Genomic DNA, 20,737 nt, shown 5'->3' with positions numbered 1-20,737 from the left:
TAGATATAACATTAAACATGTAATGATTTTAATTTTGTATATTGATTCTCTAAGTATTATATAGGTATTGCATAGTTTTTCGAGTTCTTAAAAAAAAAAATACAAAAGTTTCAGATGTATATTTTATATTTTTTTTTATTTCATCTGTGTAAAAAATTTTCGCAGGTACCGCAGGACTCTGAAAGTAAGGACAATGTAATTGTTTTGAAGCGTAGAAGCTCGCCGAGATCCACTAACTGCACACAGAAGTCAGAGCAGGATGTGTCCGATAATGTGATTATGCCAGACAGGTTTTTTTGCTGTCTGTGCTCTCGATCTTCTGCGAGATACTCCCGGGTTCCTTCTTCCTCTCCCTCACCGCGGTTTGTGCTACAGAGACGAATAAAGGATCGAAGGAGAAAAGGCGTAATCGGGGCCGTCTGCAGAAATATAACTGCGATGTGCGAGCGCATGCATTGAATGGTAACGCTTCAATCACTCAAAAATCCATATTTTAAAATATATTCGTGTAGCGTTTATATTTTAAAATATTTTTAAATTGTTTATATTTAGCAATTTTCGCATAATTGTGTGAGCACAATAACCAAAAGAACATAATCACATAAATCAATAGAAAAATGAAATTTGTAGACAATAGCTACAAATTCGCAGGATTTTAATATTTATATTGTGTGTAATTAAATATTTTGTAATTGTTCACATTGCGAATTTGTAATTATCATCTGGAAATTTCGTGATTCTGTTAATTTATGTGAAATTCATCTTTTGGTCTTGTACTCAATTACATGAAAGTTGCTTCAATCTAGGAAAGTAAAATTCAGTTCTATGAAATTATTAATTTTGATATAATTATATTAAAGTTAAAAATTGTAAGAGTACATTTTGTCTGAAATTTAGAAGTGATTTATTGCAAGATGCTGAAAGATTGTTCAAAGGATCCAGCTGTGAGTGTGCTTAGTGAAGGACGTACCTATCAAAGTTTTGCACGTAATCGGAAATATCCACTGCGAAGGGTCTCCAGCGCGATCGATCGCGACCTACGCGCGTTATATATGTGGTGTGCGAACGGGAAAACGACGGGCTGTAGAGCGTTCGCAGGCAGGCAACGCCGGTTTATTCCCGATCGAATGTTTTTGCACGGCCGCCGCAATCCTAATTGAATTCGCTGTCGGCTGCGCTGGCGGAGTTGCATCGAGAACGATGCGTAGAATCGCGTGCAAATTTATTTCTCATAATTGTCCTACAAAAATAGGCGAGGAATATCAAGATTACTCGACGAAACTCTTTTTTTTTTATTTTACAAAAATGACAAAAATATATGGACCTCCGATCTAACTTAAGACTCCCAATTTAGGAAGTAATAAAAAATGATTAGCATATCTAAATTTTTGCTACAGGTTGTTTTAAATAAGCAACGAAAGCCACATTAAATGTGTATTTTATAAATATTTCTAACAAAAATTAAACGTGAATTATATAAAATACGGTTCTTTAAATTCATTAAAGTACGCAGTTCCATGAAGAAAATAGACTTTCAGAAAAGCAATTATTAGAAGTACAACGACTTGTTTCTTAGAGAAAATGTGGAAATGTAAGAGAGAATTTATAAAAACTTGACGTGTGCGTTTCACAATGTTCTATCAATATATCGCTTTTAGATATTGCAAAACTCGCGACGATTCTGGATGGTTTCAGGAAATCCACGCTTATACTGCGCGTGCTGGAAGAAAAAAAGACAAAGCAAAGAAGAGAAGACGAAAGAAAGATGAAAGCCCGGTCGCGCAGGATAACAATGGACCACTTGTTAGACAGCTCATCCCCCGACACTGAAAATACAACGGATACTATTATCGATTATTTATTGAGACTTCTTATAGCCAGCGATTCAGCTGAAAATAGATCTGATGCGGTTATTTTCGATTATCGATGAATGCGAACCTTATCGTCAATGTCGAGGAACTTCCGCTTCGTCGTACGCATTTCTCAGATACGTATGCAAACGGGTAAATAGTACTCTGCAAACAGCGAGTCCATGATAAATATTGGATGTGATAGTAGAGAGAAACGTAATAGAAATATATAAAAAGTAAACGGCAGATAAAAACGAAGTCTGATATGAAAGATTGATACTTCCATCAAAGAAGTGCCTCTACTCTCAATTATTGTACATTCGATTTTCAACTATCGCTAATGTTTCTTTGATTATTGAGTATTTAAATCTGAATGGATTTCATTATGAATGTTTGCGATATAACTTTGACGGTTTGTAACGAATTGAAGAGAATAATAATACGGATGCGAGATGTAACGAATTTTAGATATACGGAAGTAAATCAGTTGACGAGGTGCGAAAAACGGAAGAGAAGAATAAAGGAATGAGAATGAAGAAAAGTGAAGAGATGTGACAGGAACTGACGATTGCACGAGAAACGTAAAACATTAAATTTTTTTCTTGCTAGATTGCATTCGATTTTGTAGATGCTTTTCTCGAACTCTAAATTGACATTTCATAAAAAGTTGATTAAAAGTAAATATCGATATTTTCAATAAAGTTGTATCTAGTTTTATCTAAAAACTGTGAGATGCTTAAAACTTTTAAACGATAGTGCTCATAGAATACATAAAAAAAGAATAAGTAATTCAGCAATTGCAAAGTAAACCTTGAATTTAAAAAATGAGAAATTCGCAAATCTTCAATAATCTTCTATTTAATTAATAAAAAAGATAAAACTAATGAATCAAATTCAGCTAAATCAGAAGTTGATTTTCAGTCAGTTTACAAAACAATAAAGTGAAAAATAAGGAGAACGTGAACGATATTGTCCGGTGATCGTGTGAAATAGTTTGTTATCTGTTAATAGATAAGTCAATTGATATTTTCAGCGCATTGTGCACGCAGCCTTATTCCACGCGTCGAGCTCGCTCGCTTCGTGCCCCCAAAGGCCCGTCTGCGAGATCTCTATCTCGCTCCGCCAGAGAGGTCTCGCCTCTCAGCTCTCGAGGGACCTCCTTCTCATTGAAGAGTCAGTCAGTCAGTCAGTTCGCCGGAGCGATACGTTACGCGTGCATCGCTGCTATCCACGAGCGAAAGAAGAAGGTATCGTGCGTGCGTGCGTGTTCTCCGTTCTGTTTTACTGATCGAGCGGGGTGGACAACCGCGCGTTGAAATCACCTTCGCGGAGACGCGTGTAATCGCAGCAGCCGTGTATCGTGCAAATCTCCCTTCGATTTCACGCGCGGAATCGCACGGCGTCGAATCGAGCGATAACATCGCGCGGAAGGTTGATCCGCGCGCGGTCAATCCGGCTGTAATCGAGCAGCGAGGAGAAGCGATACATACGCGTTGCACCGGCGCGCGACACCGGCGTGTGTTGTTGTGCAAAACACCTGGCCCAAGTAGCAGCCGACGGTCCTAGTAGCTGCGACGATTGGGCTTCGGGCGCATCGCGCGGCGATCGCAATGCGTTCGACCGCGTTCGCCGTGACCACGGTGACAGCGGCGGTCCTGTTCCTGCTCCTGGAGGTGACGAAGCACGGCCACGGCGCGAAACCCGAGCAAAACGAAAAGCCATTCGGCGATATCAGCTTATGGATCGACCAGCAGCAGATCAAGATGTTAAGCGGTACAGTCCCACCGAGATGAGTGATCTCCCTGCGAATCTCTTCTTCTTTCTCCTTCCTCCCGCCTCCCTCCTTCCAGCGTGATCTCCCGTCCCGTATGTTATTACTTTCTAACGCGATGCCGAGACATCCTTAACATGTAAATCCGTCGCGATTGCGCGACCGCGTCTCCGTCGAGAGATCCATTATTATTCGTAGTCACCGCATGCAACCAATAATGCAATTTAGCGAGCGCAAATTTAGGATTAAAACTCTTTTTTGTTTCCATGACGAATGCGCAGGATTCCCCATGGAAATCTACGCGATTGCGGAAGGCAGAGTGCTCAGTTATCTTTTGGAGCGTGATTTCGAAAGCAAATTGCCGATCATACCGAGTGAGGTGTCACAGGTGAATTTCACGTAAATATGTAAAACACGTACTGATCATTCGCAAGGCTCTATTCGTAGCTTCACACATGTAAGAAATTCATACGATTAAGTGAAAGTTCTCCGATACCGATGAGACTTACAGCTTCATTGATAATCGAAAAATTTCAACATGGAATTTCTTGCAGGTGAATTTCACATGGAAGTCAGGGGCGAAAAGATATTACTATCATTTTTTCGAACTACATTCCTTCGATGAGTCTATTTTGGAGACGCCGCGGATCTCGATAAAAACAAAAGGACGGGTGCCCAACACACCAGAAGGTAAGATATTCACGTGTCATCGGAATGAAATAATTTGTTTGAATTTGAATCGCGTGGATTTTGTGCTGCGCGCGAAAGATCGACGATCGTGCGCGAGCGAAATGCAATATATACCTTTTTTTCTTTTCAGAGTTCAGCGTTGTGCTGCCGTGCGCTGGCAATTCGGGAATCGCGCAATTCGGCATCGGTCTAGTAATCGAGAAGCGTAAGAAAAAACCACTAAATGGGACGCCCCTTCGTTTGCGTCTAAAAAAAGAATGCACCGTGCGCGGTGAGTTCGTCAGAGCCCACGATCACCACCTCTTCACTCGCACATACAGTTCTGTATCAGCAGTAATTCATTTGCTAATTGCCTAATTTGCTGCATGCTTTTGATAAACGCGGGGAGACGCAGTCGGTGGGGGGTGGGGGGAGGGGGGGAAGGATCTTTCGCTACGAAGAAGACGCGCGGCGCGTCTCGGGACGCGCAAAATCCGGTTCGCACACGTCCGTGTCGCTCGCGCGCATTCGACTGCCTCTCCTCTTTTTTATTTAATCGACAGCCGTGGCATGTACACCCGCCGTGAGCGCTCGTTTCGATACTTTGTAAGAAAAGATTACCCTACCTTTTAACCACCCTATATCTGCCCTGTCTACCTGCGCCCGGAGCGATGGGTCCCATTATCGCGCGAAAAGGGCACGTCGAGTCTCTCTGTTTCGCATTTGTCCGGAGATTTACCAGTGCGTCTGAAGGCCTTGTTTTCAATCTCGAGCGTTTTCACAAAGTCCTATTTCCACATAAATACCGTGTCGAAAAGCAAGGCAAATCGTGTTTACACTTCACATTCTTTTTCTCACGCCTTTCGTGAGCGTTATTTTCCTTGCATTGTCCTCCCGAGGACAAAATATGTCGATATGTCACGCTGTCCTTCTTAACTTAAACAAATTATTTGAAGAAACGGGAATGGCATATAAAAAAAAAACCTTTCACAACTATTTCGTACCCTTGAAATTGACGGGCACGACGGATCCATCGCTCGCAGAAGATAGAGACGTGGACCGCTTTTGTGAAGCTTACCTTTTGTAGAAACGAAAAGGCATGAGCCAGCCTCGTTTAGACTAGATTCTATTTTAACGCTATCCTAGAACACATTACAGCTGTCCGCTCGCAATTGATTTATCGATACGCTGATCGCAGTATTAAAATGTATTTGAATAGTGCAAGTGTCGCAAGGGATTGTTACTCTCAGGATCGCGCGCTTGAAAAGAACGAACCGTCGTGCGTAACGTTCGGAGAAATCTCGCTTTGGCTTGCGTTTGTTTTTACTTTGAAACGTCACGTCGGTTCGGCGATTTTTCGTTTTATGCGCTTGTTGTATCTTTCTCGGATTTGGCATCTGTTCCTGTGGTCCTGCCTGGTTCACTTTGTTGAGCGTTAGTCGATTCCCCGCTTCCTCTCGAGTCATTGTTCGCTCACGAATTACGAATTAAGTGCCTAATTGCCTACTTAATGCGCAAGAACGCACGCGTCTGCTCCGCCTATTCGGCACTTTATCCCTCAGCTCTCAATTTCTGTCCATTACGAGTTGTCGATCATCGGATATGTTTATTCGCTACTTGAGTACCCCGCGATGTTGAAAGACTGAACGAATTAAACTCGGCGTGTGCGATCGAAAGCGATCGGTTGAGTCTACCCGCGCGAATGTCGCGAGAACGAGAAAGGACCGGCGAAAATAACGTATCCACGTACGTAACGCTCGGTGTTTCGATCTACTCGAGTTCAGATGGGCGTAGCGGAATACGACGCTCTCGAGCGTTTCGTGTAATCGCTTTCGCGATAATACGCACCACGATAATTCGTAGCGCAGCGAATCGAATGTGCAAACGCGATATAATTATATTTCGCGTTCAGCATAATTGAAAAGAATTTCGTCTAAGAGGTCGCACATTGCCACGGAAATGAGATAAAGTGTACATGTGTGTACAAATTGTTTTAATCTTGCAAGTTATAAACAATTATCGAACAAGTATTATATCAGAGTTGTGTATATTGTTTTTTTTTAGAAGAATATCAATGCTCGTTATATATTTTTTATCGAATTTGATTGTAGCAATTTATTTTTCGAATATTTAAAAATATGTGTGATCTCTCAATTCCGTGGCCTTTTGTCGTTTTAGTTTCCGGAGAGAAATTCGATGAAATCTACATGATGAGATTGCGCGTGCATGCATTAGAACGATATTATCTTATCAGATTAAGTACGAGATCGCGGCTTCGTGCCTGTTATCGAAATATTCTTTGTTTTTAATCGTGTATGAAGATAATTGTTGATCACGCGTGTGTATGTATTAGCTAAATGTTGCGGCTATATATCTTTTTTTTGGTTTTGCTTTGTTTTTTAACTTGGATTTTATTTTTACAGAGCCTAATCCCGTTTCTTGCCCAGATGGCTATCTAGGGCCACCTGAATGCAACAAAGCGCTATGCTATCCAAATTGTATGAACAACGGTAATTGCACGGCGCCAGGTGTGTGCTCGTGCCCGCCAGGATATCAAGGACCTTATTGCGAAGGAGGTATAACAAATTTCCAAATTTCTTCATCAGCTTTGTCCGCTTAGCCACAAATTACGCCGAAAATATTTCTTCAATATTCAATACATTCGTAAAATAAAAATTCTTTAAAAGTATAGAAATCAATCACACATTCGTAAAAAAAAAAAATAACCAAGAAATATGTGATAAACTTGAAATATATTATTAAACTCTGATTAGCTACAGCTGCAAGTAAAAAACAGAACTGATAATAATTTATTACATAAATTACAATATTTACACACTACTCGTTCCCTTTTAACGGAAGATAACAACGCATATGTTCGCATTTATATCACCTTGGAGATAGTTATAGCTGTTTTACAGCCGAATTTGATCACGTTCGTTAGCGCTTGATAGAACGGCGCTTGCTCGGCGCCGTGATCTATGCCCGTGTCGTGGTGCTCCTGCTCCTCGTCGCGGAACTCCTTGATCGTCTGGAGTATCTCTTCACTCACGGTCTCCTGGCTTTCCATCAATGTGCGCAGCTGTTCGTTGTAATGATCGACGATCACTGTTTCCACGGCCACGGTGCACGCCATGGCCGCTTTCTCGCCCATGAGGGCAGTGCCTGCGCCCAGGGCGAAACCGGCCATGTTCCACAGAGGGGTGAGAACGGTCGGTCTGACCCGGTATTTGCGAATCAACTCCTCGAATTTGGCGCGGTGCCGCTTCTCCTGATCCCACATGTGTTGTATGGTCGGTCCGACCGACGTGTTGCCTGCGCATTCGCGTAGAATCGTCACGTTAAACGGCATTTCACGATTTCGAAGATGTTAATCTCGCAATTTTGTATGACTATACCTAGCACAGCCATCTGTCCGGCGTATATTCTGTCGGCCCCCAGTTCGCCGGCATGGTCGACTCTTATCACTGAATCCAGTACTTTCCTAGATGCACTTGTAGCCGCTGACGTGCTGGCTAGCCGCACTCCCAGCTCTCTGATATGCAGCATTGTTCTGCGACATTTGAGAAAAGTTATAAGACGCAGTCGAATAATTTCAGGTATCTGTGCGGAGAAATGTATGAACGGTGGGAAATGTATACAGAAGGACGTCTGCCTGTGTCCAAAGGGTTATTTCGGCTTTCACTGCGAATTCTGTGAGTACAAGCGATATGTTTTATACACTGCAACGCATATATAAGATTTAACAGTTGAAAACACCCAGGCTTCCGCCATATTTTTCAGCCAAATGTGTCATTCCTTGTTTGAACGGAGGCAAGTGCAGAGGAAACAACATTTGCAAGTGTCCAGTGGGATTTAAAGGTAACCATTGCGAGATTGGCAGACGTTCGCAGCATCGATCAACGTGCACAAGAGGGTGCAGGAACGGAATCTGTCAATCAGACAACACGTGTATCTGTAATCGCGGATGGTTCGGAAAATTATGTAACAAAAACAAGCCTTGGGCTTAAAGAGATCGATGGAATACTTCCACTGTTGTTTTTCACGCACTGACTGAATCATCGAATAATTCCTTAAAACGATATTCTAAATTGTCAGGCAGAAACCGCACTATGATTATAACGTATCTATCTTGGAATGTATGAAGAAATGAAGATCTATGCGCTAATAGAGAAAGAGTCACCATGCCAAAAGATTTTTAGAATTCCGTTTGATTTAGTACAACGATGAAGCGACAAACATGGAAAAAAATTCATATATAATTTGTATCCCAAGAAATATCAATTGGTCAAATCAAGGTAATATAAAATTCATAGTTTCTAATTCAATCCGCCCCAGATGTGATATGTAAAGTTGCTTTACGCCATTTTATAATAACATTATTGTATTTAGTTATTAATACTTTTGTATTGTAGATGTAACGACTGTAAAAACCAGATAGGAACAAAATGTATTTTCTAACAGAAAGCATGATTACGAAATAATTCAGCATTATAGTAATGTACCTGTGATGGACTTTTCTGCTCTTACACTATTTTTTTCTATGTATATCTTAGAATATAGGTGAGAATAAATCTGATTTTACAACAAATGAAAAATATGAATTACTATTAGAACAATTTGTACTTATAAACTGTTTTAAATTTGTATTGCTTATATAGACAAAGATACAATTCAAAAAATAGCATACATAAAATTACATATAAATGTTTTTCACGCTTGTGTGTTAGAGAATTATGTAGCGACAACAATGTAGCAAATTTTTACACAAATTCCGAGTGAGAATTTCGAACCGAGAACTTTATGTTACGTTATACACGACAATAATAATGTAATAACATTGTAATAAAAGGATAACTGGCATGACACTGTGAGATGCGAGCGATTTTTCAAGCACAAGCATAAGCACAAGATTGACAGAATTGTAGGATGAAATATAGTGGAAAATAATGAAAATAATTGAATGATGAATTGGACATCGTGGACACTCACCAAGCATCAAAACAATGACGAACGCTCAGCTTCACCCAGGCGAATAGGTTATGCGTCCGACATTTACGTTCGGTCGCGCCACGAACGGACAGTCACGTGTCCCGGCGACCAATGGCGGCCGCCGTATGCCGTCCGCCATGACCATATTCCTCAGCGGTTCCCGCCAATCGCGCTATTCCAGGCTTGTATATATGTATATGGCGTTGGCGTTCTCCCGCATCGCTGCTCTCATTTCTTGGATTTCTACGGGAAAACGGTGAGTGCTGGCGCGGTAGATACGCGAACTTGGCGCATAAGTGTTCGCCGGTCGGCGACGACCGTGCGCGGCGTCCAGCACGTCCGCGAAATCCTTGCAATTTCGCATCGTCTGCTCGATCGGGCGTGCATCGCGCAGGCTCACTCAAGATGGCCGGTCGGCGGTCGCGTTTGTTGTGGTGGTGATGGAGGCTTGCTCGGTACCGATCGATACGCCCGCCGCCGCGTACCACCGGCCATGGCGGCTACCGTTGTGGCGCGTCACGCATCCTAGAGATAGACGCGTCGTGCGAGTGTGTCGCGTACGCCGCCGCTGGACCGGCGCCCAGTGATGATAAGCGCGAGCGCGACCACGAGTGCGGGGCGTGGTGCGAGAGCGTAGCCGTGGCGGCTGCCTCCCCGCGGGGACGCCAAGAGCCCCTTGAGCCCTCACTGATCCACTACGCGGGACACGCTGAGGTGCGTACGCAACTCGCAATTTTCACTGGGCCTGCTCCATCGGCTTCGCGTTACCGAGCAGTCGTCGTGAGCAGCTCCGCGGCTACCCGGAGGTGGTGTCTCTTTTGCGTGTGCCCTGCGCATTTTCATTGCCCCCCCAAAGTATCGGCCCGAATAAACGCGCATATCCCCCGTCTCCCTCTCTGACTCGATGCTCCGTTTTCGTTCTCTTTCTCACTCTCTCTTTGCTTCTCTTACGCGCGCGTTCTTTATCACGCGTTGTCTTGTCGCTTGTCCATCAGTTTGTCAACTTTGCGTGCGAGATGTTGCGAAAAAGAACGTGAGACGCGAGACGTGATCATCATCGCCGACGCCTCTGTCGTCGCCGCCGTCGCCGCCACCGCCGTCGTCGTCGTCGTCGTCGTCGTCGTCGTCATCATTATTGTTGCCGCGCTATTATTGTTGCTGTGTGATCAGTTATGTTTGCGATGATATGTCGTGCTGCTGGAATCGTGTTCTCGGTCGCGTGCCCGATAACTGCGTGGGCTGTCCGCGGATATACACGCGCCAGCCCGACCATCGGAAGGACGCGTGTACGCTGCGAAGGTTTCCCGCGCGGAAGGCGCTCCGCCGTCCGCAGGCACAAGCCACCGTTCGCTCGTCAGTTATGCGAAATGTACATACTTGGATTTGCCTCCCGTGTTCTTCTCCGCAGCCGAGACACGTGCTTTTGTTTTGCTCCCTGACCGCGCAAACACGCAATGATTTCGCGTAACGCAAGCCGTAAACATCATGCACAATATATTTATATGATTTTTCAATCGATCCAATATCTTCTCTTCTACATTTTTCTTCATTTTTTCTATAATGATTAGTGTAACAATTGTTGCGATGCTATGTAAGTATATTTAATTTTGTGCTTCTCACAAGGCTGTAAATTGGCAAGCGTTGTCTTAAAAAGGTGAAAGCTAATCATTTATCGCTTCTTGTAATTTTTTTGAATAATTAAAAATGACAAATACATGTTATCTACATGCGATAATAATTTCTTGTTTTTTTTTTCACATATTTCTTGATATTTTATTGTACAAATGATATTTTTTGTTATATCAGGCTAAGGTGATGTAGAAGAAATTGTAACTGCAAAATCGACATCCGACTTTCTAAAGGATAATTGTTCGAGGCTTTGCTATACAACACAAGATATCAAGACGGGTGACCAGATAAAGAAGATGGTATCTCTGCCTAACGCAGAGTCTGGCACAATGGACAGAATCTCAGATGATGACGAAGATGAACCTAGTAGCGGATCCGAGACCTACGAGGAAGGAGATCTCCTTTCGGCTGCTATGGATGATGATGTAACAGCTCAACTTGCAGCTGCAGGTGGGCAAAAAACACAAACACAGTGATTTTCCATTTTTTGCTCCCCCCTTTCCCTCCCCATCCTATTCCTAATCATCTTTTTCTTTGCGATGTAAAAACGCAATGCGCAGGATGCATCCTTGCTCCCCAGGTCTTGTTTAGCCTCATGGATAAATTTTTACAAGAATTTTCATAAAAAGAATTGATGCTTCTGTTGCTTACAAATAACTGTAATCTATCCAAGAATGCCTTTGTATATGTATTACATAAGTATCAAGTAAAACTTATTCCTTTTCTAATGAAAGCATATTTCATAGTTTGCAAAACTTGTATATTTATTTGATTGAAAATAGAGTCTTATGGATTCATTTCTATATATTTAATGCAGAAATATTCTAGATATATATGTATATTTGGCACATTCCAAAATTAATATTTTTCGAGAAAAAATTTACGCAATTTGTACAAACATTATATTTTTCATTAATTCGTATTTCCTTCCATTCATTTATATTTTCCTCTTTTCATTCATTTATATTTCTTCCCATTTTTTTATATTTTGCTTTTTTTATTCATATTTATTTTCAATTTGTATGGGATAAGCCTATGTTGTATAAGATTATTTTTTAATTAATGGTGTATGTATTTTTTGTATAATAGCATCTCTGTTTGCTTTGTGTTATCATTGCTGGATTGTGTTCATAGCTAACAGTTGAGACAAGCTTACAGTCACATATATTGCAATTTCAAGTCATAAAATAAAATTATGACTTTAAATTATTCTTAAAATAAAACAGAGTTATTTACTGTACAATGAAAAAATTAGGATTTCTGATTTTTTTCCTTTGAAAAACGACTATTGCGAATTTGTTTCTCGAAATCTTTTACAAACATTTGTATTATAGAATTATGAAATTAAAAATGATTTGAATTCAACTCAATCGAGAAATGCGGCGATTGTAAATTATTTTTTTATCTCAAATCTTAACTATGCATGCAATCTAATACTTGATCTATTTTTCTGATATTTTATCTCTTTTTTTATATGTGTCACATTTTATAATTGCGTGTTAATTCAGTATAAGTAAAAAGTCATATTATTAATATTTAATTGTCTAATAATTTATAATGCAAATTTCTTGTATGGTTTTGGTTTTCAACCATGTTTCTATTTCATCGCTGCTTATGCATCTTTGAATGTGTTAGAAGTATATTTACATTCTTGATATGCCGATGTAATTCGTCCAATTAAATTTTTTTGTTTGAAAAAAAAAAAACGTATATCTCATAGCCGGTAAGTTGAAGATACTTTTCAACTTTTTGCCCTTGATTTATTGGCATATCGAGAATAGATGCTGCGGTTAAACATTTTTTTCATATTAAAAAATTTTTTAGGTCCAGTTGGCGTTGCTGCGGCTGCTGCTATTGTCTCAGCTAAAAAGCGCAAACGACCTCACAGCTTTGAAACGAATCCTAGTATCAGAAAGAGACAGCAAAACAGACTTTTAAGAAAACTTAGAGTAAGTGAAATGCACAACAAGCTTGTAAGAACTTTTATAGTAAGTGGAATGCATTTTTTTTTTTTTTTTTTTTTTTTATTATTATTATTTTTATTACTGGGTGCATTTTATGCGTATATAATCTTATAATATATCGATAATAATAAATGTTCTGGAACTTTACAATAATATTGTTACACATTGAACTTGCAGCAAACCATCGACGAGTTTGCGACGCGGGTTGGACAGCAGGCAGTCGTATTAGTTGCCACACCTGGTAAACCAAATAGCAGTTACAAAGTCTTCGGCGCGAAGCCGCTGGAGGATGTAGTTAAAAATCTGAAATCCGTCATCATGGAAGAGCTGGAGAGTGCGCTTGCACAACAAGCGCCACCGCCCGTGCAGGACGATCCATCGTTATACGAATTACCGCCGTTGATAATCGACGGTATACCGACGCCGGTGGAGAAAATGACGCAGGCACAACTCAGGGCGTTTATTCCGCTCATGCTGAAGTACTCCACTGGGCGGGGCAAACCTGGTTGGGGAAGAGACAGCACGCGACCTCCTTGGTGGCCCAAGGAATTGCCTTGGGCTAACGTTCGAATGGACGCGCGGTCCGAAGATGAAAAGCAGAAGGTATGTAAAAAAAATTATTCCAATCTTTGCCGTACCATGTCGCTCTAACTCGATGCTAAGGTACCTTTAACTAAATTTATTTTGTCGGGTTGATCAAAAAGTTTCTCTCTCTCTCTCTCTCTCTTCCGCCTTTTATTTTTATCGAATATTTCATCCTTCATCAAAAGAAGATTCAGTGAATTCTCTAATTTAAAAAATTAAAGTTCCTTAAATCTGTTTTGAGAAGTAAATTTGTTATATTTCTTGTTACGTCATATATAGATAGATTTCTCCATGGAACAATCTACCAAAGAACTCTGCGATGGAAGTTGGGCGATTCTAAAACATCGTGCTTCAATTAATTTCAGATCTCGTGGACTCACGCGCTACGGCAAATTGTAATAAATTGTTATAAATTCCACGGAAGGGAAGATCTTCTGCCGGCGTTTAGCGAAGAAGATGATAAATCTAACGTCCTGATACAACAATCGACGTCTCATTCCTCGTCGCATCAGTCGCACTCGTCGAGTCAAGGGCAGAGCGGGGGGCAGTCGCAACAGCAACAGACGGTGGGAGTCGTGCGCCTCAACAGCACGGATTCATCTAAGGGAAACTCTTCGCCAGCACAAATCATTGCCGCGTCTCCCACAGCTCTTGCCACTGCCACTCAGGTGGGAGTGGATAGAGTCTATTATCAAGTAGTGAAATCCGAATCAAAATATATATTTTTTTAAGAGTGGAGAAAGATTGCATGGGGGTCCATTTTGTGATTGATTTTAGACTATTGGAATACTAAAGAATTTGTTTACGTCTTCCTTCTCGTCACGGATCTCAAATCTCCCGAAATCTGATTTTATTACGTTGTTCCTATACGGAATGGATCAGGACAATCTGAAGCGTGCATGAAAAGGGTCGCGTTTCTGTTGATGTTTGGTTTCCCTTATTTGAGTTGGTTTTCCTTTCTCTGTTATTACACTTGTTAGATCTTACGGTTAAATAAAAGTCGCTGAAATGTGTTAAAGCATATTTTGGAATATCAGGAGAGATTTATTTTCAATTTTCAATTTTATTAAACTGTTGGAATTGTGTTAATAGTATGTGTTAATAGTATGGTGGATTTCGCAACATTCTTTAATTCAGAGTTTATTTCAAAATTCTAAATTTCTAAAAATCGAGATAGCGTTACTGCTCAAAGCTACTCAGAGTAGATTAGAATGTAACTTTTATAATCTTATTTTTCCCGAATCTGTCGACACTTTACAAGAGTTTTGGAATACAGCTGTAACGCTGAATTCTTTATCTAATTTACAATTTAATTTTCGCAGATGACAGCCCAGTACCCGACGACTGTATTGCAGACAATAACCAATCCCGACGGTACAGTTTCTATCATACAAGTGGATCCCAACACTCCAATTATTACGTTACCAGATGGCACAACAGCCCAAGTACAAGGAGTCGCTACTGTAAGTTTTCTGCAGAAATATTTAGAGCTTAAGATCTTAAAGTTGTTTAAAAGTTTCGGAAATTCAATAAATCAGCACAGATGTACTAATCGTGCGCTGTTGGAAGAGTATTCGGCGAACACGCATCAACAATTTAGATGCGAATACCGCAACATTTTAATTTCTTGATTTTATCTTCAATTAAAAAAAATACAGATCAATATTCAATGAAATGGATGAAACTAATATATTTTTCACAGTTTCGCTTTCCTATTTTAATGCATCTTTTTCTACTTCATTGTACTTGTTTGTACAAAAACCACCTACGATTGTATGCTTTTTGCGATTGCGTTTAGATCCACACAAATCAAGGAGAAGTGCAAGCACTTGCGGAAGTAGCCAGTAGCACGGATGGTGCTAGTGTGGCTGTTGACCTGAACAGCGTTACGGAAGCCACGCTAGGTCAAGACGGCCAGATCATTCTTACCGGAGAAGACGGACACGGTAAAACAGTTTTCTATAGGCTCTGCACCGTCGCCGGCCAGGAGCTACTCGAGCAGTGAACTTGTTTTGATTGGCCCAGGACTTTTTTTGGTTAATTTGCATCAAGGATGAATGCCGGTATAATTTCGTCAAGTTTGAATCTTGCATGCGATTAATAATTCCCTATGCTTATTCGCAAAACGCGGCGGTTATCCTCTCACACGTAAACGCGGCGTGTCGTAAGTTATGAACTTACTGAAATTATACCGATTTCAATCCTCGATTTGCATGCCATTTTGCTATGCTCCAATCGGAAATAATGTCTACATGTTATACGCTACTTTGTATTGTACAAAGTAGGATCTGGACTAGTTTACGTATTTGCCTCGTATTGTACATATATATAACATTTTATATATAAATGGAGCTATGCACAGCTTTATTTGAAAGAATGTTCTTTAAGAATCCATGGTTCACTCACATGTGACCTACGCGCACATGACAAAGAGATATTTAAAAGTATAATAATCGTATATTAATCTCTTGTAATAATTCAGATGTATTTGCACTTCGACATACTTTTTATAACGAAGCTGAGAGTTGCAGCTTTTAGTCGATTTTCGTAATTAGATGCTCACTGCCTTCCCCCCGCCATTCGCGCGGTCTTAGTGGCGAGTTACGAGCACGTAACAAAAGTATCTTTTTTTTTTTAAATAATTTTTACTTTGTTACTAATTTAAATTACTTGGTAATAATTTAAATCAGATTCTCTTTTTACTTTTTATATATATAGTTACATGAATATATTATAAGATGTATAAAATATATTATTTATAATATTTTAACGCATTTAATGATAATATAATATAATATAATATACAAATATACAAATTACATATTAAAACAATATAGCTTTTTTAGCCCAGAACTGGGTGTTGGTTGTTCAGTAAAGAAAAGTTCATTTATATTTATTCATTTGAATTCAAATGAATTAACTAATTGTTAACTTTTCTTTACTAAACAATCAACACCCAGTTCTGGGCTAAAAAAGCTATATTGTTTTAATAGGTAATTTGTGTATTAAAAAAGCCCAAATAGACAATTTTTAAAATTTTAATAATATAATATATTATATTATTGTTTATATGTATATAATTATATTTATGTTATTATATCAATTATAATGTGCATTGGCGTGATTTTGTGTTTATTGAAAATCGCCAGCTTTCTGAATAGTCCAATGTAAAACATAATATATTATAATGTTTTACATTAAATATATCTATAATGTTTTGTTGAAAAGATTTTCTGCATCTTTGACCGCGCATCATTTGAATTATGACTATTTCTGAAGCAACGTACGACTTGGTTGAGTATCTGGTGACCTCGTTGCTGAGACGCCAACGACAAGGGGAAGGTAGAGAGCGTTTACTTAAAAAAGTCGGTCGAAAAGTGCAATTAAATTCCAGCTCTGCTGTATAAATACAAACGTGTTTGTTGTTTATGGGCTACATAATATTTCACTTCAGCGAGCAAAATGTTTTCGACAGTTTCAAGATAAGAGATAGCATTTATTTATATTTAATACACGTAATAAATGTTATTTATATGTAATATGTTATATGTAGATACGATCCGACATAAACTGCCACATGCATCTGACTTGTATTTATACACAAAGCAGATCACTCTCGATCATTAGTTGAAATGAAAGTACGAGTATTCGCTTGCAAAAAGGTGCTAGTGAAAATGAAATACGGCAATGCACACGCGTCGTACATGATAGTTCAAAAAAATACCATTGGATTCTTAAAATTTTCAACGTGATAGACGACCGCTAATGATGTGACGATAACAGCAGAAACTGTTCTTCGATCGTTACTTATCATTATTACCGATGATAGGTTTATTGAAAATTTAACTAAATGAAGAGAAATAAACGTGCTGTACATAGAGTATTTTTTGTTGATGTTTCATTATTTTGCATACATTACGTTTTAGCAGTATGTTTAAGCTAGTTGAAGCGCGTAAGGCGTTGGTGCTAGCACCAGCACGCGCGGCTCTTCAATCACACGTAAATTTTAAGTTTGTGCAAACAGCTTAAACACTCGTTGTCCCTCGTAAATGTTTTATTTTTTTTTATTTTTTATTTTTTTTTATTTTTTTTTTATTTTTTTTTTATGGGGTGAACTGTGTTTCTGTGAAAATTAAAAAAGCGTGCGAGAGAGAGAGAGAGAGAGAGAGAGAGAGAGAGAGAGAGAGAGAAAGAAAAAAATTAATGGGTATATCTTGTGTTTCCTCATATTGTTGAATATTATTTTTGCGTTTTTAAGTTGTTCGATTGTCACGCAACGCGCTTCTACGAGATTTTAACTCTTAACTTATACGCAATGATCTGCCGTATCATTTCTCTGTGTCACCCTTTCTGTGTAGACTTTAAATTCATTGTTATCCATTTGACGGAAAATTCAATATATAGTAAAAAGAGAAGAAAGAAAGTAAGACGTATTGGTTAAAGATTTAGAATTCGATAGAAGTTGCATCACGAAACCCGTAGTTTAATCGTTACATTAGAAACGATCGGAAATTGGTGCGAACGACGCGAGAATATTTTTAATCGTGCACAAACGTATTAATTGTAGCGCTTTGCAAAACAGCTTCTTGACTGTCGCATTGTGAGTATAATTGAGATATTTGTTTATCACTTTTCTGTATATGCCGAGTTTGCGATATTAAAACGAAAACGCTCTCTTGATCGGCAGATAGAACACAAGGCGGTTATTCTACGTATGTTACAGGATATCCAGTCTCGGTCTCGGGTGTGATCACTGTGCCGGTGTCCGCCAGCATGTATCAGACCATGGTAGCTAACATCCAGAGCGACGGTACGATGCAGGTGGTGACGCCGATGGTGCAGGTGCCCAAGGTCGAACCAGGAAATGGGGACACCATCGAGGCCGTCACTATACAGGGTCACCCGATGACTATGATAAACGCCGCTGGGGAGCACCAGGTTCTTCAAGTAATATCGTTAAAGGACGCCAACGTTCTGACCAAGGCCATGCAGGCCGAGGTCAAGGACGAGGACAGCCAACAACAACAAACTGTATCTAGCCCAGAATAAAAATGCGTTAAGTGTAATCTAGTTAATCGGAAAAAAATCTCTCCTGCACACGCGTCCGCGCGCACCGACAAGACGGAACGGACAAGAAGTGTGGAAGAATTTAATAACGATTGGTGTTGTGTTTCCTTTTTCTTCTCTTTGAGCCACTGTACTATGTAGTGTGTCTTGCTGACTGCGCCGTCAAACAATGACGTTGTATCCGAAAGTGGGAATGGATGAGAGTGCATCATTGATTTGTGACTTAGAATTTAGAGATATTTGTACTCAAGATTTTATCATAGTACGCTTGAGAGTATTCTCACTCGCAATTCAATTTCTCGGCTGTAGTGTGTTAATTTCTCGACGATGTGTGTCCGTTGTTTGCGCAGATCGTTTGCGAATTTCTGATCTATCCCGCATTGGAAAATGGAAAGTCAATTGTACTTTTTTTTCCGGCAGTTTTCTCGCGGCAGGCTGAACACATATTTTTTATCTAGTCTGTCCAGAGCCCAGGTTGACATACCAAAGACATTTGATTTTGATTATAATTCAAATGTGTATACATATGAAGATTGTTAATTTATCGTAAAGCTCGATCGCTTCCATAAGCAGCAAAAAGTAACTTCTTCGGTTCTCTCCCTTTCTCTCTCTCTCTCTCTCTCTCTCTCTCTCTCTCTCTCTCTCTCTCTCTCTTCTCCTTAGATTCTAATAGATAATTCAATCGGAAGTTTAATAAGAATGTAGAATTTTTAGAGAATTTGACTCCATTTCCAAACAAATTGATCATCTCTTTGAAAAAACCTATTTTTAAGAATAAGAAAAATATAGAGCTCGAACATTAAGGACGAATTGTATGGTCGATCTGTTCGAACAGTTCAATGCAATTCCGAAACGTAACGTTTGAATACGTTTGAAATTTGATCTGTTAGAATTGTTCGGCCATCGAGAAACTCCGAGCGCTAGTGAAAAAATTATCAATTTTCTTTCTTATCGCAGAGTTATGTAACAATATACGGGGCATTTTACTTATATCGATCGCTTAGAATATATATTCGAAATATATATTCATTCCATTTGTTTCTGAACAGTATGGATAAATTTTCGCATTGTTAAAAGTGACGTGTAGGTTTCGAAATAAGTGAAATGGCCTGCACGCATATAATATATACATAAAGGATCGACATAGTAGAGATAATGACAAAAAAAAAAGAATTAAGCATTTCTGACGGGTACAAATAGGATATAAGATATATGTTTTTTTCAATAAAACAAGATACGTGGATATTTGAAATTTCAAAACACACCAACGAGGCGTGTGTCCACAGTCTTATTTTATGAGAATCGTACTGCACTATTTATTACGTACTTGCTTCGATTAGCATAATATTTTTTTTTTTTTTATTGACGCGGAAAAAGGTAGTATATTTCTATGAAAGATTCTTTGACGTTCTTGAAAGAGTAACCATGGCGAGATGTGTACGTATTAATTTTCTAAAGAGCGGGTTATGCGATTGTAGAGAAATCAGGATACACTGTCCTTCACTCGAAGGTAATCAAAAAGAGAAAAAAAAAGAAAAAAAAAATCGATTCTATTTTACATTAAGTAGTCGAACTATGTCATGGTATTTAAATCATCAATCCATTTTTATATAATGTATCTAAAAAGCAGTGAAAAATCGTATTTTTTGCGTGCAACCTTGTTTCAATGTTGCGGTGCCGAAAGGTGGAATCATATCTTCTTAGAAGCAATTTTGTTATAACTTTTTGTATTTGCGTTGAGCTTTTTCTTTGTATATAACCGACGTGTGCATCGTGTGTGGAACGATTATATAAAAATGATGGTCTTCAATTTTGTTTAGCATTATGTGATTGTTAATTGGATTAACTCTGGTCTCCGAAGATCGTAACATTGAAACGACAAACTGCCCTTAACACCATGTTTAATAATACCAAAGAGATTTTTATAACATTATAGGGGAAAAAAAAAATAGTTAAAAGTTAGGAGTAAATATGATTAAAAACGTATCATAATGACTAGATATTAATTGTTGCGTTGTTTTTTTATGATCAGGGCCACTACATTAATGATGTAATATATCTGTACTCACGTGTAAGATAAACATGTATATTTTCCCTCTGTTGTTTTTAACAAAGCACACAGAGCATAAATTAAGTTAAATGTCATTCGAGAAAACAAAAAAATATGTATTACGACTTTAGATAATTATAGACGTATGTGTATATGACTT

The 20,737-nt window shown here is 39.2% G+C and overlaps 3 protein-coding genes across 15 annotated transcripts; 2 read left to right on the top strand and 1 right to left on the bottom strand.

Annotated features, from left to right (window-relative positions):
• The first annotated feature begins 260 nt into the window (after positions 1–260).
• On the top strand, positions 261–9,158 carry shf (shifted). 3 transcript variants are annotated; one of them, XR_001101568.2, is made up of 9 exons: positions 261–2,431; positions 2,884–3,623; positions 3,903–4,009; positions 4,176–4,311; positions 4,442–4,630; positions 6,714–6,866; positions 7,890–7,985; positions 8,074–8,588; positions 8,706–9,158. XR_001101568.2 is itself a non-coding variant. In XM_012376097.2 (8 exons), exons 2-8 carry the CDS (start codon positions 3,461–3,463, stop codon positions 8,298–8,300), a joined length of 1,023 nt encoding a protein of 340 aa, XP_012231520.1. In that variant the 5' UTR covers positions 261–2,431; positions 2,884–3,460; the 3' UTR covers positions 8,301–9,158. The 3 variants fall into 3 exon arrangements, 2 of the variants coding, with proteins under 2 accessions (XP_012231520.1, XP_012231519.1); XM_012376097.2 differs by having other exon boundaries at positions 4,442–4,582; positions 8,074–9,158; XM_012376096.2 differs by having other exon boundaries at positions 8,074–9,158.
• Positions 7,025–9,646, bottom strand: Coq7 (ubiquinone biosynthesis protein COQ7, mitochondrial). 2 transcript variants are annotated; one of them, XM_067350722.1, is made up of 3 exons: positions 9,478–9,646; positions 7,689–7,841; positions 7,025–7,605 (listed from the first exon to the last, which is right to left on the bottom strand). In XM_067350722.1, the coding sequence occupies exons 1-3, from the start codon at positions 9,644–9,646 to the stop codon at positions 7,175–7,177; spliced, it is 753 nt and encodes a 250-aa protein (XP_067206823.1). In that variant the 3' UTR covers positions 7,025–7,174. The 2 variants fall into 2 exon arrangements, with proteins under 2 accessions (XP_067206823.1, XP_012231521.1); XM_012376098.2 differs by lacking the exon at positions 9,478–9,646 and adding an exon at positions 9,283–9,444 and having other exon boundaries at positions 7,689–7,843.
• ewg (DNA-binding protein Ewg) lies at positions 9,385–20,734 on the top strand. 10 transcript variants are annotated; one of them, XM_067350708.1, is made up of 8 exons: positions 9,385–9,538; positions 11,089–11,361; positions 12,736–12,899; positions 13,053–13,478; positions 13,826–14,155; positions 14,783–14,923; positions 15,259–15,406; positions 18,184–20,734. In XM_067350708.1, the coding sequence occupies exons 2-8, from the start codon at positions 11,208–11,210 to the stop codon at positions 18,507–18,509; spliced, it is 1,689 nt and encodes a 562-aa protein (XP_067206809.1). In that variant the 5' UTR covers positions 9,385–9,538; positions 11,089–11,207; the 3' UTR covers positions 18,510–20,734. The 10 variants fall into 10 exon arrangements, with proteins under 10 accessions (XP_067206809.1, XP_012231512.1, XP_012231511.1 ...); XM_012376089.2 differs by lacking the exon at positions 9,385–9,538 and adding an exon at positions 9,855–9,996 and having other exon boundaries at positions 12,736–12,860; positions 13,826–14,026; XM_012376088.2 differs by lacking the exon at positions 9,385–9,538 and adding an exon at positions 9,855–9,996 and having other exon boundaries at positions 12,736–12,860; positions 13,826–14,128.
• The last annotated feature ends 3 nt before the right edge of the window (positions 20,735–20,737 follow it).

This window comes from Linepithema humile, chromosome 2, assembly GCF_040581485.1.
Source record: "Linepithema humile isolate Giens D197 chromosome 2, Lhum_UNIL_v1.0, whole genome shotgun sequence".
Lineage (NCBI taxonomy): Eukaryota > Metazoa > Arthropoda > Insecta > Hymenoptera > Formicidae > Linepithema > Linepithema humile.
Note: the sequence above shows the minus strand (reverse complement) of the source record. Positions and strands in the feature narration are given on the sequence as shown.

What these genes read in the sequence shown, in the direction of transcription:
- shf (XM_012376096.2), top strand. Translation starts at nt 3,461, where the DNA reads ATGCGTTCGACCGCGTTCGCCGTGACCACGGTGACAGCGGCGGTCCTG. An exon ending in GCAGATCAAGATGTTAAGCG is followed by an intron (nt 3,624 to 3,902) that starts GTACAGTCCCAC and finishes ACGAATGCGCAG; the next exon opens with GATTCCCCATGGAAATCTAC. An exon ending in CCTCTTCACTCGCACATACA is followed by an intron (nt 4,631 to 6,713) that starts GTTCTGTATCAG and finishes TTATTTTTACAG; the next exon opens with AGCCTAATCCCGTTTCTTGC.
- Coq7 (XM_067350722.1), bottom strand. Translation starts at nt 9,646, where the DNA reads ATGCGAAATTGCAAGGATTTCGCGGACGTGCTGGACGCCGCGCACGGT. An exon ending in GGAGAACGCCAACGCCATAT is followed by an intron (nt 7,842 to 9,477) that starts ACATATATACAA and finishes AATGTCGCAGAA; the next exon opens with CAATGCTGCATATCAGAGAG. An exon ending in CGGACAGATGGCTGTGCTAG is followed by an intron (nt 7,606 to 7,688) that starts GTATAGTCATAC and finishes GCGAATGCGCAG; the next exon opens with GCAACACGTCGGTCGGACCG.
- ewg (XM_067350708.1), top strand. Translation starts at nt 11,208, where the DNA reads ATGGTATCTCTGCCTAACGCAGAGTCTGGCACAATGGACAGAATCTCA. An exon ending in AGCTCAACTTGCAGCTGCAG is followed by an intron (nt 11,362 to 12,735) that starts GTGGGCAAAAAA and finishes AAAATTTTTTAG; the next exon opens with GTCCAGTTGGCGTTGCTGCG. An exon ending in AGCTTGTAAGAACTTTTATA is followed by an intron (nt 12,900 to 13,052) that starts GTAAGTGGAATG and finishes TTGAACTTGCAG; the next exon opens with CAAACCATCGACGAGTTTGC.